Raw genomic sequence first — 16,821 nt, forward strand, 5'->3', positions numbered from 1 at the left:
GAATGACTATTTCTCTCGCTCTTTCTTTCTCTCTTCTCCGTCTTTCTCTCTGTTGCAGGAGCTAGAGAAGTCAGCAGCCCCTGAGGCCTCCTCCTTTCTGAAGCCTCGCTCTGGCGGCGTCGCGTATGAACGCAGAGTACGCCGCGGCAACGAGCACCGCTCACTCACTCAGCCAATCACCTGTGAGGAGATGGTGGTGGCCACCAGGTGAGCAGGGTCAAGGGTCACACCTCGGTGGTCAATGTACAAGGATATATTGTATCTGTTGCGAATGAGGTGTTGGCCTACCGTATGCAAAAATCATTAGCCTCTCACACATTAAAATTCCTTGCCCAGTGGGTTGTGGAATCCACATGGAAGGCATGTCATGAGATCATAATTGATTATAGTGATATGGTTTATGGTATATGGTTTATGTATAGCATTCTAGATAATGCATTTTGGTATGGTACCGCTTAGGTCAAAACTCCCCTAAAGAGGGGACTAGCGTGCATTTGGTACCGCTTCCGACCGACATTTTCACTTATGAATCAAGGTGTGGACACCGTAGATCGAAATGGCTTGCATTCAGCAATAGCCCTAGTTCTCTTCCGCCTGTGTGACTCAGGCTGTGAAATCTTACACCACTTGAAGCTGGGATGTCCCACCTACCATTTAATTCGCTCTTCCGACTGTCAATCAACTCCTGGCTGAACGCATCACAGCCACTGACAAAGCACATGCCTGCAATCCTTTAGATCCTAGCGCAGCAGGAGAGCGTGGGTTCGTCGCTCTAGCACATTAGGATATCGATTTATAACCAACTTTATCAAAGTAATCTAAAATAATTCATAGATATTAAACAAAAAACTATTTATATTTGTCATAGATGGGCATAGATGGACATTTCATAACGAGTTCAGGAAGCCAAGCTAGAGCCCTGTGCGATGTTCAGAAGGGTGGGGGCAGAGGTTTTAATCAAGAGAGACCTTAAGAAGATCTGCCAAATTTTTCTAACAATAAACATACAAATATGTATTTTACAGATACAAGGAAGGTGAAATCTTATAGTTAGTCATTTTATAATTCAACTGTACTATATTTAAAAAGCCTTTCAAGTCTTATTCATACAGTTTTGTTGAATAGAAAATACATCATATAAAATCATATAAAATATTTGTATCATATTTGTACTGTGTTCTTGAGCTTGTGTCCTCAAAAGTGACTACACCTCAGGAATTTATAAAAAAGAAAGGTGCGATTTTTATCTTTCTCGCAGTATAAACATTACTAGGTATTTTTTATGGCCCCCCTAGGGTATGTCTATTTAGGTAGAGATCTACATTTTTCCATTACATTGAGCAGGTTTAATGTTGCACAGTTTTTCATTGGAAACCTAGAGCTGGCAGGGTTTGTTCACTCACAATGACATCCTGTCTGGCTAACTACAGGTAGCCTATTGGTTAGAGCGTTGTGCCAGTAACCGAAAGGTTGCTGGATCAAATCCCCGAGCTGACGAGGTAAAAATCTGTCATTCTGCCCCTGAACAAGGCATTTAACACACTCTTCCCCAGTAGGCTGTCGTTGTAAATAAGAATGTGTTCTTAACCGACTTGCCTGGTTAAATATAAAAAATTAAATGATGTGACCTTTGCTGAGTTGGACAGAGAGATTCCTACCCCTAGTTAGAACAGGGAGCAGTCAGAGAGAAGGCTAAAACCCTGATTTACTGCATGCATTAAAAACACCTCACATTGTGTTCCTGTCAATCCACATTTGAATTAACAGGGCTGTTTCTCTCTTTTAACTAATCATCCATGACTTCCATTCACCACCGTCTCCTACCTATCTACCCCATGTCCCTGCAGCACCCCCCAGCCAGCAGAGTCAGGCGAGGCCCAGGCTGTGCAGGCCGAGGCGGAGGCGGTGGAGGACGATGAGAACAATAAGCTGACTATGAGTGAGAAGCTGGCTCTGTTCAACAAGCTGTCCCTGCCAGGGAGCCAGGGGGACGCCTCTCCTGATGCCCCCCCAGAGAGACGCAGGCAGAAGGGGGCACGCTACCGCACACAGCCCATCACCGTGGAGGAGGTCAGCCTGGTGAGTGGGAGTGGGACCAAGACATCCTCAGAGGAATGGAAGAGGGAATATTAGAGATGATTGGCAATTGCGTGTGTGTCATTCTTTAACTGAGAAATGTGAATTGTGACACAGGTGAGTGTGTGTATGAGTGCGAGTGTGAGTGAGTGTGTGTGTGTGTATGTGTGTGTGTTTGTGTGTGTGTATACTGGATGTTGACGTGAACATGAGGGAGTGAGTAAGTGTATGTGTACACCGAATTGAATGTCACACTGTGCTTCTAACTGTTATGAGCACTGGATTGATCAATGGTTTTATTTGATCAGTATCAAGCCAATATCGACCATAACACTGTCCAGAGGGTAACACTACACTCGCGTCCAATTCAATCACACTAAAATTAGACAGGTCCAAATTGATGACTCAGAAATATGTAGTAACCTCTTCTTCTTATAGTTTTCATACTAATTTACACTATTGTGATGAGTAGAATCTATAATCTCCATGTCTCTGACAGTATTCTCTTCGCTTTGTCCTCCCTCAGCTCCAGAAAGGCCCCATCCAACTGCCCCCGCTGCGCCTGTCCCCCACCCTCTCCGACCGGCAGCAGGAGCAGTCCATCAATCTGAGGCCCAGCGAGGTGCGTCAGGCCCAGCCTCGACCCGGGGCCGACGTGGAGCCTACCACAGGACCTGACCCGTCCCAGCAGGGCCTGCAGCAGCGCAGGGACTCTGAGCCAGGAGAGATCAGAGGCATCCTGAGGAAGAGCGCCTCTGGAGGACCAGTATGGGACCGAGACAGAGACACTATGTGGGAGAACAGACAGCAGGACCAGAACGGAGGAGGGGAGAGGGGCAACGAGGTGGAGGAGAGGAGGGCAGAAAGACATGATAATGTACCAGTGCCTTGTAGAGAGAGACCAGCCTCCTCTGCCCCCTGGAGACAGAGGAACAGGAACAGGAGGGAGACGGTGGCCGTGTGTGGCCCAGCCAGTCACCCCCAGGAGGAGAGGCCTTCCCTGGCTGAACAGAGAAAGCAGATGGACCCCCCTGGGAACACCTCTGGGAGAGACAGGTACACAACTAACACAGAGCCAACATGCAGGCCTTTTAAATGATGTGTCAGTGTGTGAAAGTTGAGGGAACGTTGCGACCCTGAGCGTGTATTGACATTTGTGTGCTACAGGAGGGATCTCTATTGCTGAGTGTCATGGAAGGTTTGTCTTTGTGTTTTTAGGTGTGTATGTGTGTGTGTGTGTGTGATTGTGAGCATGTGTGCGAGCAAGCATGAGCACGAGAGAGAGATTTGCATGGCTATTTTTTAGACCTCCCCTCTGCCTCTGTGCAGGCTGTCAGATGCTTCCAGGGAGGAGGAAGAGGAGGAGAGGGGGGGCAGGGTGAGAAGAGACACTCCTCCCAGACAACACGTCCAGGTGACCTTGGCGGACCAGAGGAAGGTAAGACAAGCGGCCATCTTACTGGACCTCGCTTTAGTCTAAACACACAGACACACCTCAGTCAGAGCAGGCAGCTACTGGGAATGGTGGGCAGTGGATAGATGCTGACATCACTGTTTTGCATTGGGAATCTCACACGGACTGAGCTCGTGTGTTTCGGAGCCAGTTGGTTGGCTGTTTATAGTTGATTTGGGTCTGCACTTGTGTTTAGCATCTTGAATATGTTGGTTCAGAATTACAGTGGGGCAAATCCAGTCTTAGCCTGGAAAGCAGAGCAGCGGACAGCTGTGGACATATCATTCTCAGTCAGATAGATAGATAGATCCACAGGAGGCTCCCAGACAATCCCTAGTCCCCAGGGTCTGTGATACTATGGCTTGGCCCCACTGTAACACTCCACACCAGCCCAGCCCAGAGAAAAGGCCCTGGCTTCCACTTGTAATCTCTAATCCTCGGGGTGGCTGTCTGGAACCAGTGGGTTTAGTGTAACCTGTCAGTCAGGGAAAGAGGGGAGGATGAGGGTCACCAGGGGGATAGATCACAGGGGAGATGGCCTGGATTTGGGATGCATTGTAAAAGAGGGAATGCTGTCCACACACTGCCCAGAAATTATATCAAAATAGTATATTTATTTAGAATAAGGTGAAAAAGTTAAAAGGTGTGGAGTGCGTGGCCAGGTAGGAGGAGTTAGTTAGCTGTCCTTTCTGTTCTTGAAGGTAGAACAGATATGTTGTGTAGGCTGGTTCAGAAAGCAGAGTGCTTAATATGAGAGTTTGTTAAAGTTTTGCCATTCCACTGAAACCAAAAGAGCATCATAATATCATAGCACCTCTACACCAGCCCCACATCTTACTATGGTATGTGTTTAATATCATAGCACCTCTACACCAGCCCTATATCTTACTATGGTTTGTGTTTAATATCATAGCACCTCTACACCAGCCTCATATCGTACTATGGTTTGTGTTTAATATCATAGCACCTCTACACCAGCCCTATATCTTACTATGGTTTGTGTTTAATATCATAGCACCTCTACACCAGCCCTATATCTTACTATGGTATGTGTTTAATATCATAGCACCTCTACACCAGCCTCATATCGTACTATGGTTTGTGTTTAATATCATAGCACCTCTACACCAGCCCTATATCTTACTATGGTTTGTGTTTAATATCATAGCACCTCTACACCAGCCTCATATCGTACTATGGTTTGTGTTTAATATCATAGCACCTCTACACCAGCCCTATATCTTACTATGGTTTGTGTTTAATATCATAGCACCTCTACACCAGCCCTATATCTTACTATGGTTTGTGTTTAATATCATAGCACCTCTACACCAGCCTCATATCGTACTATGGTTTGTGTTTAATATCATAGCACCTCTACACCAGCCCTATATCTTACTATGGTTTGTGTTTAATATCATAGCACCTCTACACCAGCCCTATACCTTACTATGGTATGTGTTTAATATCATAGCACCTCTACACCAGCCCTATATCTTACTATGGTATGTGTTTAATATCATAGCACCTCTACACCAGCCCTATATCTTACTATGGTTTGTGTTTAATACCATAGCACCTCTACACCAGCCCTATATCTTACTATGGTATGTGTTTAATATCATAGCACCTCTACACCAGCCCTATACCTTACTATGGTATGTGTTTAATATCATAGCACCTCTACACCAGCCCTATACCTTACTATGGTATGTGTTTAATATCATAGCACCTCTACACCAGCCCTATACCTTACTATGGTATGTGTTTAATATCATAGCACCTCTACACCAGCCCTATATCTTACTATGGTTTGTGTTTAATATCATAGCACCTCTACACCAGCCTCATATCGTACTATGGTTTGTGTTTAATATCATAGCACCTCTACACCAGCCCTATATCTTACTATGGTTTGTGTTTAATATCATAGCACCTCTACACCAGCCCTATATCTTACTATGGTATGTGTTTAATATCATAGCACCTCTACACCAGCCCTATATCTTACTATGGTTTGTGTTTAATATCATAGCACCTCTACACCAGCCCTATATCTTACTATGGTATGTGTTTAATATCATAGCACCTCTACACCAGCCCTATACCTTACTATGGTATGTGTTTAATATCATAGCACCTCTACACCAGCCCTATACCTTACTATGGTATGTGTTTAATATCATAGCACCTCTACACCAGCCCTATACCTTACTATGGTATGTGTTTAATATCATAGCACCTCTACACCAGCCCTATACCTTACTATGGTATGTGTTTAATATCATAGCACCTCTACACCAGCCCTATACCTTACTATGGTATGTGTTTAATATCGTAGCACCTCTACACCAGCCCTATACCTTACTATGGTATGTGTTTAATATCATAGCACCTCTACACCAGCCCTATATCTTACTATGGTTTGTGTTTAATATCATAGCACCTCTACACCAGCCCTATACCTTACTATGGTATGTGTTTAATATCATAGCACCTCTACACCAGCCTCATATCGTACTATGGTTTGTGTTTAATATCATAGCACCTCTACACCAGCCCTATACCTTACTATGGTATGTGTTTAATATCATAGCACCTCTACACCAGCCCTATATCTTACTATGGTTTGTGTTTAATATCATAGCACCTCTACACCAGCCCTATACCTTACTATGGTATGTGTTTAATATCATAGCACCTCTACACCAGCCCTATATCTTACTATGGTTTGTGTTTAATATCATAGCACCTCTACACCAGCCCCATACTTTACTATGGTATGTGTTTAATATCATAGCACCTCTACACCAGCCCTATATCTTACTATGGTATGTGTTTAACATCATAGCACCTCTACACCAGCCCTATATCTTACTATGGTATGTGTTTAACATCATAGCACCTCTACACCAGCCCTATATCTTACTATGGTTTGTGTTTAATATCATAGCACCTCTACACCAGCCCTATACCTTACTATGGTATGTGTTTAATATCATAGCACCTCTACACCAGCCTCATATCGTACTATGGTTTGTGTTTAATATCATAGCACCTCTACACCAGCCTCATATCGTACTATGGTTTGTGTTTAATATCATAGCACCTCTACACCAGCCCTATATCTTACTATGGTTTGTGTTTAATATCATAGCACCTCTACACCAGCCCTATATCTTACTATGGTATGTGTTTAATATCATAGCACCTCTACACCAGCCCTATATCTTACTATGGTATGTGTTTAACATCATAGCACCTCTACACCAGCCCTATATCTTACTATGGTATGTGTTTAACATCATAGCACCTCTACACCAGCCCTATATCTTACTATGGTATGTGTTTAATATCGTAGCACCTCTACACCAGCCCTATATCTTACTATGGTATGTGTTTAATATCATAGCACCTCTACACCAGCCCTATACCTTACTATGGTATGTGTTTAATATCGTAGCACCTCTACACCAGCCCTATACCTTACTATGGTATGTGTTTAATATCATAGCACCTCTACACCAGCCCTATACCTTACTATGGTATGTGTTTAATATCGTAGCACCTCTACACCAGCCCTATACCTTACTATGTATTCAATCACTGAGAGCTACCTTGCTTTACTTAGATATGGGTGCAGCTTCTACGGGTGCTAATGCCCAGGAATGGGCTGAATGGCTCTGAATGACATGGAATGATAACAGATAGACTGAGAGGCTTCCATGAACACCCTCTTGACCCCATTAGGCCCCCTTAGCTGGACAGTGTTGACAGTTCTCTGGGTTGTGTGTGTGTGTATGTGTGTGTGTGTGTGTGTGTGTGTGTGTGTGTGTGTGTGTGTGTGTGTGTGTGTGTGTGTGTGTGTGTGTGTGTGTGTGAGAGAGCTCTCCATACATTTTCTCATCACTCTTCACCCTCTCTTTCTCCTGTTTGCCATCCCCTTTCACCTGCTCGCTCCTCTCACACTCTTTTTTTCTTGGCTTTGCTGACCACACCCCCTCTCTGCTCCTGTAGGAAGACAATGAGATCTCCCATGATGCACCAGTCGTCAACCCTCAGTGCTGGGTAAGCGGAGTGCTGGCTCTGTGGCACCCGATTCCCTACATAGTGCACCCTATTGCTTACCAACCTCTGTGTTTAGTTATTTGAACCTAACTTATTACCCTGGTTTGTTGACTATGCTGCTAGTTCAAGTCATATCAAATCTATTCTATTCTGTTCTACCCAATCCGGGGCTTATTCCTTTATCCTCCTCCCCTCCTCCCCTCCTCTCAGGTTCCTGTCTTTTCCTCTGTCTATTCTAACAGTACACCTCAATATGTCATGTGCTACAATCAGGTGAGTGTGTGTGTGCAAGCACCCGTTCAGGTGTGGGAGTGTGAAGTGTGTCCATTGTACGCCATTGCCCTCAATAGTCCTACTTAAATGTACTTGTTTGAGTGCTGTGATTTGAGTTGTGTTGATACTGCAGTGAAACATGTTGACGTAGTTCCCCTTCATATATCCTGTTTTCTCTCCCTCCTCAGACCAGCTCTTCCTATGAGGCCCAGGAGGTCTCCTCTCCTACCCAGGTCCGCTCTCAGCCCCAATGGAGACAGAAGGTGACACATATACACACAAAAAAAAACACACACACATACTGGTAGGTGTTACTGTATGGTATCTGATCCCGGTCTCTGCCCATGCAGCAGACTAGACCAGTAGAAGCGGAGGAGCTGCCACAGGCGTCGGTGGCTGAGCGCATGAGAACCCTACAGGAGAGTGAGGAGCAGTGGAAGACCAGAGGGAGAGGAGCCGCCAACGACTCAGCCCAGTACACTGTGGCCGGACGCATGGCGAAAAGAGGTGAGGTTTCCCTCTTTCTCCTTTTCTCTGTCTCTTTCTCTCGTTCTCTCTCTCTTTCCCTCACTCAGACCTGTGTGGGATTGTCCCATTGCAGGTTTGGCGACCCCTGTATCAGACATAGACGAGACCCCTCCATCTCACACTAAGAGACCCTCCACAGGAGCCACAGCAACAGCATGCCCATATGAAGGTGAACATACCCCATCCACAAAAGAGAAAAGATGTTTGTGTCTGGTTTGTGATTGTAGATCCTATCCCTGACCTCTGGTTCTCCTCTCAACAGAGATCTCCAGTCACCCTGGGATGGAGGTGGAAGAGGACACAAAGCTGGACAAACTGGATTCCATTGTGGACAGGCTGAATAGTACGTCTTATTATCTATTTTAGGATGATTTGTCCAAACCTCAGATTAAGAGAGGAAGTCTATCCACTAGTGTCTATTGTCTCACTTCCTGTGTTTTTCTCAGTGATGCTTTGAGTATCCTAATGAAGTAGAATACCTGTAACTTCTCTCATGTTGTCCCCCTCTCCTCCCCCAGCCGCTCCCCAGGACACGCCCCTGGAGGTGACCTCAGTGGGGGTGAAGGAGGTCATGACCCCTGATGACCAGGAGACGTGTGGTGGTTTCTACAGGGAGGTGTCTCCCCACTCACCCTCTGCCCTCCCTGCTGGGGCTGGAGCTGCCACTGGAACGGACCCAGAACAGGACCTAAGTGCCCTCTGCCAGACCAACACACCCATGTGAGTTTGTTTGTGTGTGTGTGCATGTGTGTGTGTGTGGGGGGGGGGGGTTGTGTGGTTGTGTGTATGTGTTTACATGTACACTTCTATCTAATTGTATGAGTGTGTTCATTGCCTGTGTTTGTGTCTTAATGCCTCTTTGTGTGTGTGTGTGTGTGTGTGTGTGTGTGTGTGTGTGTGTGTGTGTGTGTGTGTGTGTGTGTGTGTGTGTGTGTGTGTGTGTGTGTGTGTGTGTGTGTGTGTGTGTGTGTGTGTGTGTGTGTGTGTGCAGGCTGACATCAGAAGTAGCGCAGCACAGGCGGTCGGTGCGTCCGTCCCGTAGGACCAAGGGCTCCCGGAACCCTCTGCGTGCTCTGGCGGCCCGCGATGACATCAGACAGGACTTCATGGGAGAGAGAGTCACCATGGCTACCGTGAACACTAACAGGACACAAGCGGAGAAGAGTGAGTGATGTTAACATATACCAGAGAGATATCTCTCTCTCTTGCTCCCTCTCTCTTGCTCCCTCTCTCTTCCGTATATATTTTTCTCTCTCTCTCGCTATCTCAGTATTTTTCTCTCTCTCTCTCTCTCTCTCTCTCTCTCTCTCTCTCTCTCTCTCTCTCTCTCTCTCTCTCTCTCTCTCTCTCTCTCTCTCTCTCTCTCTCTCTCTCTCTCTCTCTCTCTCTCTCTCTCTCTCTCTCTCTCTCTCTCTCTCTCTCTCTCTCTTTCTTTCTTTCTTTCTTTCTTTCTTTCTCTCTCTTTTCTTTCATCAATCTTCTTATATACTGTTTACGACTTTCTGATCTCTTTGTCCCATGTCTGTCCTGAACTGTAGCAGGTCTGGCCAGTACAGAGGACTTCAGTAACGTCCACCTGCGTGATGTCACTTCCACAGAATCAGTGAGGAACAGCAACAACCTGCCCATCAGCAACCTCATGCTCATTCACATCAAAGGTCAGTACAGATTGTGTGTGTGTGCGTGCATATGATTGCGTTTATGAGTGTGTATGTGTGCATGCGTGTGTGGATACAAACTCTCTATTCAACATGTGTGTGTGTGTGTGTGTGTGTCTCCTACGGTGCCAGGTTGGCATCATGTGCAAGTGCGTCTGGTGGAGCCCACAGCCAGGTCTCTGAACAGTGGAGACTGCTTCCTGCTGGTCACACCCACTCACTGCATCCTCTGGAGCGGAGAGTTCGCCAACACCACAGAGAAAGCCAAGGTACGACTTCCACACGACACACACATTGTATCACATACTGACTGGCTACTCTCTAGCCACTAACTAGATCCCTGGCTTGTATTGTTCATGAGGGATTCCTGTTGAGCGTCTTATTCATCTGTAATTCAAACTATATATGACTTTTGAATAATACCATTGAAGTACATTTAACATTCTGCAGTTAAACACAATGTGAAACCACTGATTTCATGTCAGTTGTAACTGGTGATGATGTTTGCTTGTCTTCTGCTGTCTCTGTCCAGGCGTCAGAGCTGGCATCGTTGATCCAGACACAGGGGGACCTGGGCTGCCTGGCCTGTGGGGTCATCCACCTGGAGGAGGGGATCAATACTGACAACAGCCTGGCCTCTGACTTCTGGAACCTTCTGGGAGGAAAGACACAATACAGAGGTCAGACTAGAACTAGTCACCAACCACTCTGTCACTCACTCAGTAGACAAAACCATAAGAACTGCACAAACTATGTGAAAATCCTATTAAAACAACCAGAACACCCTTTTAGGTAAGTCAGTCAGAAAACTAAGTCAGTCAGTCAGTCAGTAAACTAAGTCAGTCAGTCAGTAAGCTAAGTCAGTCAGTCAGTAAACTAAGTCAGTCAGTCAGTCAGTCAGTCAGTAAACTAAGTCAGTCAGTCAGTCAGTCAGTAAACTAAGTCAGTCAGTCAGTAAGCTAAGTCAGTCAGTCAGTAAGCTAAGTCAGTCAGTCAGTAAACTAAGTCAGTCAGTCAGTAAGCTAAGTCAGTCAGTCAGTAAACTAAGTAATTAAGTAAGTCAGTCAGTCAGTAAACAAAGTTAGTCAAACAGTCAGTAAACGAAGTAATTAAGTAAGTCAGTCAGTCAGTAAGGAAACCAAGTAAGTCAGTCAGTCAGTAAGTAAGAAACCAAGAACGTAAGTATGCAAGCAACCAGTAAGTGACCATTTGCATCTGTATTTGTGTACTGTATGTGTGATTGTATATGTGTGTGTTCCCTGTAGGGGCGGGAGCCCCAGAAGAGGATGAGCTGTATGAGAGTGGGGTGGTGGAGTCTAACTGTTTGTACAGGCTGGTGGAGAACAGACTGGTGCCTCATGAGCAGGCCTGGGCAGCCATCCCTACTGTCTCCCTACTGGGATCCACTGAGGTCAGTCCCTCCCTGGATCCCCCTGTGTGTTTCTGTGGCTTCTCAGCCGTTGCTGCCTTGGTGATACATATCAATCAATGAGTTTTAACTCAATACAAAGATTATTAACTGGAATGCCATCTGTCAACTCTTGTGTGGTTTTCAACACCACAGATAGAATCTGATCTCTGAATGGTTCTCTCTCTCTGCCTCTGTCTCTGCCTCTGTCTCTCTGTCTCTGTCTCTCTGTCTCTGTCTCTCTGTCTCTCTGTCTCTCTCTCTGTCTCTGTTTGTTCCCCTGTCTCTCTACCAGGCCCTGGTGTTTGATTTTGGCAGCGAGGTGTACCTGTGGCATGGGAAGGATGTTGCCCCTGGCGACAGGAGTGTGGCTGTACAGCTGGCCCAGCAGGTGTGGGGTGGTCCCTACGACTATAGCAACTGTAGGGTCAACCCACTGGACCCCACACACTGCAACCCCAGCATACAGCCGTAGGTACACACCACACAGGCGCTTACATAGTAAAATACCTAATTTAAATACATACTGTTGTGTTCATTGATACACTATGTGTGTGATTTGTGTACAGGCAAGGTGAAAGACGGCCCAACTGGGCCCTGTTTGGCTGTGTCTCTGAGCACAAGGAGACAGCCCTCTTCAGGGAAAAGTTTCTGGACTGGGCTGCAGATAAGGAGGAGACCGCTGCAATGGTGGTAGAGGAGGCGCAGGTTAGTTAGAGAAAGATTAAATCAAATTGTATTTGTCACATGCCCTAAATACAACAGCTGTAGACCTTACCGTGAAATGCTTACTTACAAGCACTTAACCAACATAACGTTTGAAGAAAAATAGGAGTTAAGAAAATATTTACTAAATAAACTAAAGTTAAAAAAAAAATGTTTTTATAAGCAACAATAAAATACAAATAATGAGGCTATATACAGGGGATACCGGTCCCGAGTCAATGTGCAAAACACATGACTCAAAGCCAAATAGGACCCATCCTGTACAGATTCAGAGTGACTGTGAGAAAGATGCCTGTTCTTCTTTGACTGTATTTCTCCTCGCCCTTCCTCTCTCTACTGTGTCTCTCTGTGCAGACTGCCATGCCAGTGTGGCCCCAGCAGAGTCCCCTGTCCCAGCAGCAGATAGAGTGTGTGTCTCTGTGTGCGTGTGATGCCAAGGCGCTGGTGGCAGGGCAGGGGGTGGTGCTGTCAGGGGACGGGGTGGTCCCCACAGTCCTGGAGGGGGTGGACGTTCAAAGGGGGCATGGGGTCTTACCCCTGGAGGACGGGCGGCAGGTGGAGCTGAGCACTGTTGCCGTGGATACCTGGCACATTCAGGAGTTTGAGGACAGCGAGGCCCAGCTGGAGAGCCCAGGGCAGCTGCATGAAGGAGACACATACCTGGTCCGCTGGACCTATACTCTCAGCCCAGCGGATGAAAGCGGGCAGCCTGGGAGGGAGTGCTCTGCTGTCTTCATCTGGCAGGGCCGGCACTCCAGTATCAATGGGCGAGGCGCGTCTGCACTCAGGAGTCATGAGGGAACACAGGTGGGTGGTTCTTCCAATTAAAATCTTAAACCACCCATAGCCTCAGTTAAAATCATAGAATCACATATAGAACATGCAAATTGACGTACCTTCTCCGCTGTGCAATCTGGCTTTTGAGCTGGTCACGGGTACCTCAGCCATGCTCAAGGTACTAATCGATATCATAACCGCCATCGATAAAAGACAGTACTGTGTAGCCGTCTTCATCGACCTGGCCAAGGCTTTCGACTCTGCCAATCACCGTATTCTTATCGGCAGACTCAACAGCCTTGGTTTCTCAAATGACTACCTCGCCTGGTTCACCAACTACTTCTCAGACATAGTTCAGTGTGTCAAATCGGAGGGCCTGTTGTCCGGACCTCTTGCAGTTTCTATGGGGGTGCCACAGGGTTCAATTCTCGGGCCGACTCTCTTCTCTGTATATATCAACGATGTCGCTCTTGCTGTGGGTGATTCCCTTATCCACCTCTACGCAGACAACACCGTTCTGTATACATCTGGCCCTTCTTTGGGCACTGTGTTAACAAACCTCGAAATGAACTTCAATACCATACAACACTCCTCCCGTGGCCTCCAACTGCTCTTAAATGCTAGTAAAACCAAATGCATGTTCTTCAACTGATCGCTGCCCGCACCCGCCCGCCCATCTAGCATCACTACTCTGGGCGGTTTTGACTTAGAATATGTGGACAACTACAAATACCTAGGTATCTGGCTAGACTGTAAACTCTCCTTCCAGACTCATATTAAACATCTCCAATCCAAAATTAAATCTAGAATCGGCTTCCTATTTCGCAACAAAGCCTCCTTCACTCACGCTGCCAAACATACCCTCGTAAAACTGACTATCCTACCGATCCTCGACTTCGGCGATGTCATTTACAAAATAGCTTCCAATATTCTACTCAGCAAACTGGATGCAGTCTATCACAGTGCCATCCGTTTTGTCACCAAAGCCCCATATACCACCCACCACTGCGACCTGTATGCTCTCGTTGGCTGGCCCTCGCTTCATAATCGACGCCAAACCCACTGGCTCCAGGTCATCTATAAGTTTATGCTAGGTGAAGCTCCGCCTTATCTCATCTCACTGGTCACGACAACAACACCCAACCCTAGCACGCGCACCAGCAGGTATATCTCACTGGTCATCCCCAAAGCCAACACCTCCTTTGGCTGCCTTTCCTTCCAGTTCTCTGCTGCCAATGACTGGAACGAATTGCAAAAATCGCTGAAGCTGGAGACTTATATTTCCCTCAGTAAGTTTAAACATCAGCTATCCGAGCAGCTAACCGATCGCTGCAGCTGTAGCCCATCTGTAAATAGCCCACCCAATCTACCTACCTCATCCCCATATTGTTTTTATATACTTTTCTGCTCTTTTGCACACCAGTATTTCTACTTGCACATCACCATCTGCTCATCTATCACTCCAGTGTTAATTTTCTAAATTCTAATTACTTCGCTACTATGGCCTATTTATTGCCTTACCTCCTCACGCCATTTGCACACACTGTATATAGACTTTCATTTTTTTCTATTGTGTTATTGACTGTACGCTTGTTTATTCCATGTGTAACTCTGTGTTGTTGTTTGTGTCGCACTACTTTGCTTTATCTTGGCCAGGTCGCAGTTGTAAATGAGAACTTGTTCTCAACTAGCCTACCTGGTTAAATAAAGGTTAAATAAAATGTTAAAAAAAATACAAATTATAGGATGTCTATGGTTAAACCTGCCTAGCATTTCAGAGGCCTGAGTTTAACCAGTGTTATTCCTGAGAAGGATGCCTTTGGTTGTTGAGTACAGTAGGCTCTCTGACTGATGTTTCTACCTGTGTTGTTGTTGTTGTCCTGTTGAAGGTGATGGTGCCTCAGGGGCAGGAGCCTCCGTGTTTCCTTCAGCTCTTCCAGGGAGGTCTGGTCATCCACAAAGGCTGCCGAGCGGACACCACCAACAACACAGGTGGGATATTACCTTGGCTTTACCTCCTCTGATTTAGGTGGTGTGTGTGTCTGGTTGTGTGTCTATGTGTTCTGCATAGATGTGTGTTCCTAACTGCACTCTCTCTGTGTCCTGTAGGGGTCTGGCGTCTGTTCTGTGTGCGTGGGGAGCTGCCTGAGGAGGCCAGTCTGTTGGAGCTGGACTGTAGCTGTGGCGGCCTGCGCTCCCGAGGTTCTCTCATACTGCTCAACAGTCAACAGGGGGCGCTCTACCTGTGGCATGGCTGTAAGGCCCACGCCAGCTCCCGGGAGGCGGGCAAGAGGGCTGTGGAGCGACTCACTCAGATGTAAGTCTCCCTTCATGGATGTGTTATTGTGCTTCTGTATGTATTAATTCGTTGGAATGTAAACAGTATTAATACGTGGTTATGTGTGCTTTCTGCTGTCTGTGTGTTAGGTGCCCTCCTGAACTGGGCCTCAGCAGTGATAGCACTTCGAAGGTGCAGGAAGTGGAGGAAGGGGCGGAGCCTGTGGAGTTCTGGAACACTATTGGGCAGCAGGACAGGAAGACCTATGACTGCATGCTACAAGGTACTGAACACACCTCTCAGCTCCTGTTCATACCTGAACAAAACACACCTCTCAGCTCCTGTTCATACCTGAACAAAACACACCTCTCAGCTCCTGTTCATACCTGAACAAAACACACCTCTCAGCTCCTGTTCATACCTGAACAAAACACACCTCTCAACTCCTGTTCATACCTGAACAAAACACACCTCTCAGCTCCTGTTCATACCTGAACAAAACACACCTCTCAGCTCTTGTTCATACCTGAACAAAACACACCTCTCAGCTCTTGTTCATACCTGAACAAAACACACCTCTCAGCTCCTGTTCATACCTGAACAAAACACACCTCTCAACTCCTGTTCATACCTGAACAAAACACACCTCTCAGCTCCTGTTCATACCTGAACAAAACACACCTCTCAGCTCCTGTTCATACCTGAACAAAACACACCTCTCAGCTCCTGTTCATACCTGAACAAAACACACCTCTCAGCTCCTGTTCATACCTGAACAAAACACACCTCTCAGCTCCTGTTCATACCTGAACAAAACACACCTCTCAGCTCCTGTTCATACCTGAACAAAACACACCTCTCAGCTCCTGTTCATACCTGAACAAAACACACCTCTCAGCTCCTGTTCATACCTGAACAAAACACACCTCTCAGCTCCTGTTCATACCTGAACAAAACACACCTCTCAGCTCCTGTTCATACCTGAACAAAACACACCTCTCAGCTCCTGTTCATACCTGAACAAAACACACCTCTCAGCTCCTGTTCATACCTGAACAAAACACACCTCTCAGCTCCTGTTCATACCTGAACAAAATACACCTCTCAGCTCTTGTTCATACCTGAACAAAACACACCTTCACATACAGTGCCGTGAAAAAGTATTTGCCTCCTTTCTAATTTTCTCTATTTTTGATACTGAATGTTATAAGATCTTCAACCAAAACCTAGTATTAGATAAAGGGAGCCTGAGTGAACAAATAACACAACAATGACGTACTTATTTCATTTATTTAATAAACCAAGTTATGCCACACCCAATGCCCCTGTGTGAAAAAGTCATTGCCCTCTTACACTCAATAACTGGTTTTGCCACCTTTAGCTACAATGACTCCAAGCAAACGCTTCCTGTAGTTGTTGATCAGTCACTCGCATCGCTGTGGAGGAACTTTGGCCCATTCTTCCATGCAGAACTGCTGAAACTCAGCAATATTTGTGGGTTTTCAAGCATGAACTGCTCATTTCAAGTCCTGCCACAACATCTCAATTGGGATTCGGTCTGGACTAGGCAATTCCA

The 16,821-nt window shown here is 46.2% G+C and overlaps 1 protein-coding gene across 5 annotated transcripts in view; it reads left to right on the forward strand.

The window, feature by feature from the left end:
* The window catches only part of LOC139579187 (supervillin-like), a 38,804-nt gene that overhangs the window by 15,780 nt on the left and 6,203 nt on the right, over nt 1-16,821 (forward strand). For 2 of the 5 annotated variants that reach the window (XM_071407579.1, XM_071407618.1), the window contains 22 exons: nt 59-207; nt 1,848-2,079; nt 2,603-3,132; nt 3,406-3,514; nt 7,547-7,597; nt 7,808-7,870; nt 8,059-8,133; nt 8,221-8,377; nt 8,472-8,567; nt 8,661-8,741; nt 8,917-9,118; nt 9,390-9,562; nt 9,937-10,056; nt 10,189-10,325; nt 10,589-10,736; nt 11,322-11,467; nt 11,760-11,935; nt 12,034-12,172; nt 12,545-12,997; nt 14,857-14,959; nt 15,077-15,284; nt 15,395-15,528. In XM_071407579.1, the coding sequence (XP_071263680.1) occupies nt 59-207; nt 1,848-2,079; nt 2,603-3,132; nt 3,406-3,514; nt 7,547-7,597; nt 7,808-7,870; nt 8,059-8,133; nt 8,221-8,377; nt 8,472-8,567; nt 8,661-8,741; nt 8,917-9,118; nt 9,390-9,562; nt 9,937-10,056; nt 10,189-10,325; nt 10,589-10,736; nt 11,322-11,467; nt 11,760-11,935; nt 12,034-12,172; nt 12,545-12,997; nt 14,857-14,959; nt 15,077-15,284; nt 15,395-15,528 (3,682 nt within the window). The remainder of the gene's footprint in view (nt 1-58; nt 208-1,847; nt 2,080-2,602; nt 3,133-3,405; nt 3,515-7,546; nt 7,598-7,807; nt 7,871-8,058; nt 8,134-8,220; nt 8,378-8,471; nt 8,568-8,660; nt 8,742-8,916; nt 9,119-9,389; nt 9,563-9,936; nt 10,057-10,188; nt 10,326-10,588; nt 10,737-11,321; nt 11,468-11,759; nt 11,936-12,033; nt 12,173-12,544; nt 12,998-14,856; nt 14,960-15,076; nt 15,285-15,394; nt 15,529-16,821) is intronic. The other 3 variants (XM_071407588.1, XM_071407599.1, XM_071407608.1) reach the window with 3 other exon arrangements.

The sequence above is a fragment of the Salvelinus alpinus genome, chromosome 1 (genome assembly GCF_045679555.1).
Source record: "Salvelinus alpinus chromosome 1, SLU_Salpinus.1, whole genome shotgun sequence".
In the NCBI taxonomy this organism is placed as follows: Eukaryota; Metazoa; Chordata; class Actinopteri; order Salmoniformes; family Salmonidae; genus Salvelinus; species Salvelinus alpinus.